Raw genomic sequence first — 10,448 nt, 5'->3', positions numbered from 1 at the left:
TTTGAGAAAATAGAATGAATTAATACTCCATAAACTGTGTTTGAAAGTCTAGGCTCCTCATAAATGCAAATTAAAGTGTGTCCTTTACACAATAACTCCAGGAACCAATATTCTAGAGCTGGGCTCAACAACATCCAGATGATCCACTAAACCCCAAATATCTGGAGCAGTCCTCCAGTGATAATCCTCTGTTTAAAACACTGCTTACGTTAAATTAGTTAACCCAAATCTATGAGTATATTTTACTATGTGATAAATGTCATCTCACTCTAGTCAGGGAGCATTGATCTAACACCTATCCCACAATGCGGCGCATTTATTCAGATTGCTGACATTTTGACCAACCTCCAGGATCAGACCGAGGCTCAGCCTGACCTTCACCCTCAGATTCCCGCGCTGATGGCTTTAACGCTCTGTGTTAACAGTGGTAAACTCGCTCACACTACAAATGTCCACAAGCTCTTAACTCTCCAGCGGATAAAAGGCTCATAATGCGCCTCGGTCTGACCTGACACCCAGTCTCCTCCGCCGGGGAAGGTGCAGACTGTGTGTCGGTGACTCCCCCTGGTCCGGTGCCGCCCCCCGCAAGTTTCTTTAAGCAGTGAGTCCTGCCGTCCGACAGGAGGCGTGTCTCCCCTACGGCCGGAGCGCAGCGTTACCAGATGCAAGTGCTGGGGAAGCGACACGGTTTTCTCCATAGAAACAAATCAACTTCTTTGTGCTGCTCTGATGACTCTTCCCGGCTCCAGCTCGACCTAAGGTACGCCCATTCTTTCAAACTGTACATTTATTCACATGCTTTTGCTGCGTTCTACTTTTTGTTCACGCGTAACATCTTTTCAGGAGCAGGTTATTTTTATCTTTGCAAATAGGCGAAACCGAAGTAGAATCTGTTTCATGTCGTTTCCAAAACGCGCAAAAAAAAACACCGCTCCGCACCTCCGCGCTCAGCTTTAAAGTTAACCCGTGAGTTCATGGGAGCAAAGCTGCTTTTAACCTGCGCGCTCAGACCGAAAGAACATTTACATGTGACAGAAACAGGCTCTGACTTGTGGTTTCAAAAGCCTTGGAGACGTGACCTCCCGTGTCTTTGCCCGACCTCTATGTGGAGACACTTGTCACCTTTTCGGGTTCCTCCTCCTTCTCCTCCTCCTCGGGCTGATGCCTTCACTCTTGTGGGGTTGAAAGACATTATAGGGGGGGGGGGTCGTTAAATGCCAGCCGTGATCCGCTTTATGAATGATCCGGAGATAACGTCTCTGGTTCCCGGGCTGCACGGAAACTAGTGGAGATGAGCCGCGCATTTAAATCCCACAGTTGACAAGAACATTAGCTTTAAATCAACTTCATCATCACGCGGCTCTGCCCGGTGGAGGGGCTCCGCTCAGCCTGTTTAAAAGCCCTTTTCAAATGCACAAAGGGGCATTTGTTGAGCTGTAGCTCTATCTGTAAAAAAAGAGCTGAATTTAAAAAATCCAGATGAATATGTTCACTGCTTCCAGCTTTTTCACCAGATTCCCTGAGCACCTCCAGGTCGTTAAGCACGGCTCTCAGAGAACTGCGGCTCTGTGTTGCTCATATTTGTCAAAGGCTGCTACTTTATTCTGACCTCCATGTGAATTAAAACACTGCGCCGATTTAGGCCCACTCATCGAGACAAACAGGTCTCAGATGTCTTTTTTCTTTTTTCTCTACTTACATATTGGCGCAGGAAAACTGACAACGACAACCTCCAACATTTATGGATACTCTGAGAAAAAACCGAGGAATAAATAGAGAAATAAATTTGTTAGTTGCTCTGCCTGTTGTGTCAGGTGTGGTGCTCTGTGCAAATGATGTCCTAATTCCTTAAATATAATTATGAGGATGACATCTTTGTTAAAATCATATTTAACTTGTGCACACAACTCACATATTAGTTCATTTAAGCTTTCCGATAACACTGGGCAGCCTGGCTTGGTAGATATTTGGGTGTTGGCCTCAATTGATGAATGCTAATTTGGAAGCAGGCGGCGTAGTGAAACAATATTTAACCTTTGGCTCTCATCATATGGATTTGGTCCAAACAGCACGACCCGCTGCTAATTAAGACAACGAGAAGAGGAAGCTCCAAAATAGAACAGGAGGGATGAGGAGCTGTCCGTGGTGCTGAAACACCCTCAGTGGCTGTAGCTGTCCATGGATTCTCTTTCAGCGACTGAGCCAGTGCAGAGTCGCTGTCCGTTGTCCTGAAAACTCCTCAAACACTCGTTTAAAAAAATCAACTAAATGTTAAGCCGTCCACTCGTTTAAAGTTTATTTTAAACCTAGAGAAGATATTTTTTTTTACATCACACAAGTGATGATATTAAAGGATAAAAGGTTATTGTGTCACAGCGTAACGTTTTCCTGAAAATAAGATACTATTCACAGCCTGTATCTGACGTCAGCCTGCCTTATTTTTATTTGCTCCATGTTGAAATTATCTTGGCCTCCATGCGATATATTCTTGATTCTGTCTAAATTCAGAAATTATGCATCAGATTAAACAATCAGGATTTCCCTAAAAACATAACATTTACAGACCTTGGAAATAATAAAGCAATAATCTGTGCTAATATGTCTGAAAACGTAGTAAAACTGAACCATGTGGCTGTAAAATCGTTGTGAAATTTTATTTATCTATAAATAACAGGTTAGAGGCCACAGTCCAGCCTGTATGAAAATATTTAATTTGATATATAATAATGAAATTTCCTCTCCCTTCAAACCATGTAAGCACCTTCAGTAATTCAATAGTCATATAAAGGAGCAGGTAGTTTTTGCGATCAGTCAGACACAAATGAAATGAACATTTGGTGTTGAGGCTTCTTCTCTAACAGAGTCCGAGTCTGAGGAAAAGTAGAGAATAAAAAAGTAATAATTCCATGAGTGGTGAAATACAGCGGGAGTGAGCAGACGCTATTCATCATGTTGAGTGTGCAGTGACACGTTCGGTTCACGGAGCCCTCACATGAGTCCAAGCTTGAGCGACTCCGATCAAAAACAGGCGATCTTTTCACATTAAGAGATTGGCTTTTACACGGCTGTGCACGACGGCGCTCCGCGACCGGCAACACACACTGAACCTGAGCGAACCGGGAGAAAATCTGACGGGGAACCGGAGAGCGGCGGCCGACTGGCCGGGGACACGACATCAGAGCGAGAGAGGCGAGGAAGAAGGGAGGGAGGCGGAAGGAGTGGGGAGGGGGGCACAAGACAATTTAGGCAGGCGGTATGGATCAAGGGGCGAAGTGTGGTCAGCAGTAGCCGAGAAACATGCTCGATCCACCCTATGCGCTCTCCCACTACTAGTGTTGGCTCGACGTCAGATGCTGTGCGGCAGTGCAGCAGGAGGAGCTCGGGCTGGCGAGGCTGCTCAGACCGCTTCACTTACTCTCACTCTCACTTGGTCACGCTGGAGCTCCACAACCCTCCGCTGTCCCCCTCTCACCCCTCTCCAATCTCTGTCTGTGTCTTTCAGTAGATGGATTTCCTCAAGCTCTGCCCTGCCTAACATGGATGCCCCGCCACCTCCACCACCAACACCTCCACCATCATCTTCCTCAGCTGAGTCGGAGGGCTATTTCTTCTTGGCGCAGTGAGCTGGACACGCAGTGCTTTTTTGCCAAATGGATGTGGGGAAACCGTTGCCCAGCCCGCCTGTGGTGATCATGCCGTGATTTTGCAGTCGCCTTGCTTCATGTTAAAGGGGTGAAAGAAAAAAAAAATCTGGGGATATACCGATTCAGGGAATAAAAATCCTGTGCACCACATAAACACCATGAAGATTGCCTCCTTGCTGATGTTTAGTGCGAGGTTCAGGTGCACCGTCAGGCTTCTACTGCTGCTATTACACTGTGTGGGATATTCTCATGGGATGCCACATGTCTTGAGATTTGGTGAGCTACTGCTTCTTTTTCCTCTCATGTCGCCCTAAAAGTTTGATTTGTGTCTTCTCATCCCCATGAAGCATGTTGCTCTCATCCCGACCTGTTGGAGACTCACTTTTCCTCCCTCTCCTCACTTGTAGAAAACAGTTGTTGTTGCTGTTCTGAGAGTTATTCACAGTGTTAAAAGGTTTGTTAGGAGCAATAGCATGAGGGTGATCAGCTGGCACAGACCTGCACTACTGGAACAAAGCTGCCAAAAATAGAGATGAAACTCTGAATAAGGAAGCAGTCGTCTGGAACTTGTTGCTATTTAGAAAGTTTCAAATGTAAAAAGGTTATTAACACCACACCCCCAGGTGTGTGTTCAGTGCCTGCTGGAAGTGATGTGTTTATGAGTTCATGTCACCCACTCTCTCTCTGTGTGTGCCTGTGTGTGTGTTTGCGTGTGTGTGTGTGTGTGTGTGTGTGTTCAGGTGTGTGTGTGTTCAGGTGTGTGTGGTAGATGTAGCGATTTCAGATGTGATGCGTTTTATGTGCATTTATTCATGAATTCATATTGTACAGTGAATTTACACATATGCTGGTAGTGTGTGTGTGCATATGTGTGTGAGAAAAACATTGAAATGTTACTGATTGCAGTAACTGCACTAAGTGGTTTTTTGTTTTTTTTGAAGAATGAGATGCATAATTTTTTTATACTATGCCTACATGCCTCATCCATATTTCAGGAATGTGATGAATATTTTATTTTTCTCTCAGGGAAATTTTTGGATGATCATGAACAATAATTCTCTTCTTAAATTTCTCCTTAAGCACCTTTAAAGTAGCCTTAAAACACACACACACACACACACACACACAAATATTTCATCACCATATAGAAATACAGTATGTCTGTTTAGTTAGAGAGGTGAGGGCCACTGCCCTGCATCACATAAAGTGGCTGCAGCCAGAGAAAAGAGCAGAGAGAAGGAAAAACACTGTGGAACGTCGATTACTAAAATGAAACATTTTATTCCATTTATTCCACCTCTCGTGTGTTTTATCAAGAACAGTAATGTGGACACACAAACACATACAACAACTGCAATAACACACACAGATCCACACAGAAACGCACAGATGCTGCTACCCGATGAAGAACACAGATATATTCATATGGACAGATGTGGTTTTCATTTGGTCTGGATTGGGGGGAAGCTCGGGCTCTGCTGGGTGTAAGTGAAGTCAAAGGCCCTTTACATGACGGTGATGGCTCCCAGCTCAGAGTCATTCAGTCCATGTGTATGGAGGAATACAGTGGAGTGTGACAAGGGAAATGCTGTGTTTCATTATATTCCATAATATACAAAAAAAAAACAAAACTGATGTTCATGTGTAAAACTGGAATGGCCTTTAAAAGACTGATGTCGTTCATTTGTACTTTCGGCATTCATGTGTGTGGAGGGTCAGCAGTCGGGATGTTACCATGCCAATGAAATCCACGATTCTTGATTCTGATTTCGATGCCACAAAGAAAAAAAACATTCTATAACTTCTCTCTGCTGATCTGCATCAAATGCAAAATATCTCCATACATCATTAATGATGTGAGTTTTTTTTCCACAAGTTGCTGCTCCACCCCCATTTGCTGCTGCCATTCCACTTGTTGTTGTCACTGTGAACTGCACTTGCCTTCTTTTTCTCTTCTACTTTGATGTCCCTAGATTACTTGTAGGGTCATTAAACCCCCCCGTCAGGGACATCTATGGTCCCTTCAGTACCCACTGTACTGCACTGCACTGTAGTAGCTATAATGAGTGTATCTTTAAGCAAGACAGTCACACCTTGACTCGTCCACCGTCGAAACTGTGCTACTCTAACTCCACCAATAGAAGTTTGTCCTCACAAATGGGATTTCTTCTGCTCCTGGAGCAGCTTTGAGTCCAGCTGCGAAAACAGCTTGTTATTCCAACATTAAAATCCCAGATGTGTTTTGACCATTCCTTTGTAGTAGCCAGTCCTCAAAACATGAGGCGTTTGGAGTTAAGAGATACATGGTTTAGATTGTTATATATTATATTTGAAATACCAGTCCATGGTATAAGTGTTATAAATAAGCAAATTTCAGAGCCAAAAGGTAGAACACAGACCAGGAGGCAGCTGACAGATACCTGGTAGTTTTATTGTGACTGGGGGTGAGGGGCTGGGATCCAGGCTGAGAATTGGGTGGTGAAGATGGCTCATAGGCAGACTTAATGGAACAGGGAAGTGGCAGCGTGCACTCAGGTCCCAGCCGGAGACTGGCGAGGGTGACTTGGCTGCATGAGGCTGGACTGGGCTGGGCTGAGCACAGAGCGAACAATCTGAAGCACAGGGATCTGGCACAGACTGACGGGTTCAGCCAGTGTTTAAATACTGCAGCAGATTGTAGAGTTGATTGACTGATGAGTCGCAGGTGCTCAGGTGAATAGGCAGGAGCCGGGACCAGGAAGCCACGCCCAGCTGAGACACACGTACACGCACAGACGGGGACAAAGACAAAACCAGGAACAGGCAGACACACAGGGAATGAGGGAATGATGAAGTCGAACCCTAACATTAAGAACTCTGAAGCAAGGCAACAGTTCACATGGTGTGATTGATCAGCAGCTGTGTGTGTTGAAAACAGAGACTGACATTCTGACAGCCACTGATAATAGAAACCACAGAACTGATTTTCTCGTGGCCCACTGAAGATAAAGTTTGATACAGATCAGCTGTAAACAACCACCGACTGAACCACATTTCATTTCAACATGTCTCTCCGGCTGTAAGCAGTGTATGACTCCAGCCTGCTGGGTCTGCTGAAACCTTCTGCAGCTTTTTAGTGGCTGTATTGTCGACAGGTAACTGGATTACTTGTGTGGTGGAGAAGTCATATTCAGGGTCACGTCACAGGAATAGAGCAGAATGTATTTCACAAATGCACTCGAGCTGCTGGTGGAAAGCAGACGGTGTTAGAAAACAAGCTTTAACAAAAAAAAAGTTTGGGTCAAGGAAGTGCTCCGACTGTATCCAGACTGTATGGAGAGTCATGGATTACATATGGAACTTTTCATTGCGGCCACAGAGCGATGACACCCACAAGGTTCCTCACCTCCACAAGAAGCAATTTTAAGGACTATTTGTGTGTATCTAAAAATGCATCAATTTATACTGGCACTTTATGTCTCTGTGATCTCTGCAGAGCGGAGATTGAATTAGGCTGGCGCTTGCTGCCATAGTCAACATTAGTATGAAGGTCACCGTCTAATGGGGCAGACAAGCTAAATGTTGCAGGTCGAGGCTAGAAAAACTCCCTCTTTAGAAAATAACTGGCTCGCTGAGAAGCCTGCCTGTCAATAACTGAACTGAAAAGTTGACATTATCCTCCAGGCTCCGGCCCCCGCCTCACTGATGACTTGTAAATAAGGAAATTTGCAGAGAGATGCAAGCTGCTTGGAAACAATGTGTGGCTAAGTGCATCATCACGCAATGGAGAGCATTAGGTATGAAATGGGAGGTGATAATCACAGTATCCTTCAATGAACACACTAATTTCCCTGATAATCTTTTTACTTGTCTTCCAGTTTATCAGTGTAGCTGTGGGTGGAGTTTGCGGAAGACAGATTGGAGATATAATGAACACAGCTGCAAATGTGCATTAAATCCACGACAGAAAATAGTCCCCAACAAATGGACTGTTTCCTCCTGTTTGATTGATGTTTGGAAAAAACTGGTGTCCAGCTGTTTTAAGGAATGATGAACCTTTAAAAAAAAAATGAAGCTATAAACACATATTTAAAGATTTAATCATCTGCAGTAGGAACCAACAGGGTCGGGGCTGACAACCACAGACTGGGTTTGGATGTCGGAAGGTATTGAGAGACACATTGTTGGTGTTGGTCTTTTCATATAATGCCAGGCTTGTTGTTTAAGACATGAAGTAAAATCTTTTCTGCGATGACATTAATGAAAAAAAAAATGTGATGTCCTCACACCTGCATGAAAAAATCATTAGCTGGTCATTACTTCCCTAAAGAAGCCGCAGATCTGCCACCTCTCAGTGCAGTGACCTTGAAATTACGTTCATAGTGGAAAAGCAGGATGTGCAGTGCTCTTCACACAGAAGCAGCGTAGGTGTCGGAGGTCGCGGTGGTGGTAGAGCTTGTGTCACATCCAGTTCTCACACCGTAGCCTCGAGTCTGTGTACAAATAGAAAATATTATCAGATATTGGTTAAATATAGGCAGCTAAAAGTGCTTGGTTATGGTCAGGTGCGCATGTTGGTCACTGTTGGTGGGAGATGTTCTTTAATAACAATGTCATGCTATGTCTACCTTTGTCAGTCATTATTACACCACCACTAGAGGCGGATGTCATAGAAAATAATATATTTATGTATGTATACATGTATAGATATCTTGTTTCAAAGTTTTTTGAACAAATGACTGATGCTCCTTTATCTGGTGAGAACAGTTTTTCTGTGAGACTGGAGCTGTAGCAAAAATACTGTGATCAAGGTAACACGGACACGTGGCACTGTAAATACAAAAATATGTTCTTTTTCTGCTTCAGAGGCAAGTGAGCACGTTAGATTAAAATAACAAGAATTCTAAATTGTAGGACCCATGGCCTGTAACTGTCCACTGTTGGGTGGAGGGGACATTTTCCGGTCTAGTTTATGGGCCATCACAGGAAGGGGGCACTGTTCTGCCACTGCAGGCGGAGCTAAAGCTATCAGAGAGTCTGGCAGTGATGGATGGTAGAAGGAGAGAAAGGCTGATGTAAAAAATTACTTCCAACGTGTTTATCCACTTCAGTACACACAAAGAGGCTCAGGAGTGTGTGTGTGTGTGTGTGTGTGTGTGATTGTGTGTGGGGGGGGGGGTTGAGAAACAGCATGCCACGCATACACAGCACCTTTCACTCACAGACCACCTGCAGGAGCCCATAGGCAAGGCGTGAATATCAATATAAGAGTGTCCAGATGTCTGATTGTGATCCTGAGGGTGGAGTTGGACGATCGGTGAGGAATAACACTGGGCGACATATTCTCTGGTATTCTCATCATTTAGTGCACGAGGGAGTAGATTTCTTTTAAGACATTCAAGTAGCACTGTTGTGTTTGTGAGCGCTCTCTTTTTCTTTGTCATACACACACGTACAGATACTCAAACCTCCAAAATTGACCTTATTCACTGACCTGACGTCCTCCTGCTTTTGCTTTTACATCACTTTACGTTACATTACAACAGTGAAATTGGTCAATGTTAAAATGATGCACTCCAATAACAAACAATTTAGCTAACACCTTACACACCTGGAATTTAAATATAGGAACTGAGTGATGTTAGTTATGTCCAGAGACAAATTTAGTTGCAATGTGCAAACAGTTTAAATGATAAAACCAACTGCTATAAATTTCACAGTTCATTGATCTCACAGATGCTGCTGCAGCTTGTCCACAGTGTGTAACACAGCAGATCATCAGGTCAGGTATCACACTCAAAACAGAACGCTTTCTACATAAGATGCACTCATTGAGCACTTTATTAGGAACACCTTTACACCTGCTAAGTCAGCCAGTTGTCCAGTTAGCCAATCACGTGACAGCATTGCAGTGCATTAAATCAGGTGAGGAGATTCAGTTCATGTGCACTTCAAATGTCAAACATCGGAATGTAAAATGTGATCTCAGTGACTTTGACCGTGACATAATTGTTGTCAGACTCTGGTCTGAGTGTTTTCTTAAAACCCTGGATTTTCACACACAACAGTCTCTAGCGTTTTTGCTCAGAATGGAGCAACAAGAAAAAACAAAAAAATCCAGTGTGGACAGAAACGCCTTGTTGATGACAGAGATCAGAGGTCAGAAGAGAATGGACTGACTGGTTGGAGCTGACAGAAAGGCTACGGTCACTCAGATAACCACTCTGTACAACTGTGCTGAGCAGAAAAGCTTCAGAGCAAACAACACATCCAACACTGAGTCAGATGGATTACAACAGGAGAAGAGGACATCAGGTTCCAAAAAGAACAGAACAGAAACCTGAGGCTGAGGTGGACACAGACTCACCAACACTGGACAGATAAAAACCTGGTCTGATGGATCTGGATTTGTGCTGAGGCAGCAGATGGTAGAGTCAGAGTCTTAATCCACGGAGCCAACAGTGTTGTCAACAGTACAGACTTGTGGTGGATCATTTGAGATTGTAAAGAATACTAAGCCAGCAGTGAATTCATAGTGAGGAGCTGGTGGAGGCTGGAGCACCATGTCACAGTCTCCTAAAGAGAATTTTGGCTCCAGTGTAGCGAGTGTGGTGTAAATGATCCTGTTATCTTAGTCCACAGTGAAACAGGCTGCTTTTGCTCCTCTAACAAAAGTTACTTCATATCTTCAGAGAAAGGTCTTTACAATCCTCTCCTCTTTCTCCGACATTTAATCAATGCAGACAACGTTTTGCTGCTGTTCAGAATAAACCAGTTGTCCCTGCTCCTGCCTGGTGGCAGGTCTCCCCATCCCTACACCCCCCC

At 44.1% G+C, this 10,448-nt stretch overlaps 1 protein-coding gene across 3 annotated transcripts in view; it reads left to right on the top strand.

The window, feature by feature from the left end:
* The first annotated feature begins 691 nt into the window (after positions 1-691).
* Positions 692-10,448, top strand: part of LOC111661749 (glutamate receptor ionotropic, kainate 2) — a 335,637-nt gene continuing 325,880 nt past the window's right edge. For 2 of the 3 annotated variants that reach the window (XM_023415412.2, XM_087176390.1), the window contains exons 1-2: positions 692-760; positions 3,503-3,920. In XM_023415412.2, the coding sequence (XP_023271180.1) occupies positions 3,803-3,920 (118 nt within the window). In that variant the 5' untranslated portion in view covers positions 692-760; positions 3,503-3,802. Of the gene's footprint in view, positions 761-3,137; positions 3,921-10,448 lie in introns of those variants that run through there. The other variant, XM_087176389.1, reaches the window with a different exon arrangement.

This window comes from Seriola lalandi, unplaced genomic scaffold (genome assembly GCF_002814215.2).
Source record: "Seriola lalandi dorsalis isolate HSWRI2012SDOR001 ecotype SW California unplaced genomic scaffold, Sedor1 jcf7180002054551, whole genome shotgun sequence".
NCBI lineage: Eukaryota > Metazoa > Chordata > Actinopteri > Carangiformes > Carangidae > Seriola > Seriola lalandi.
Note: the sequence above shows the minus strand (reverse complement) of the source record. Positions and strands in the feature narration are given on the sequence as shown.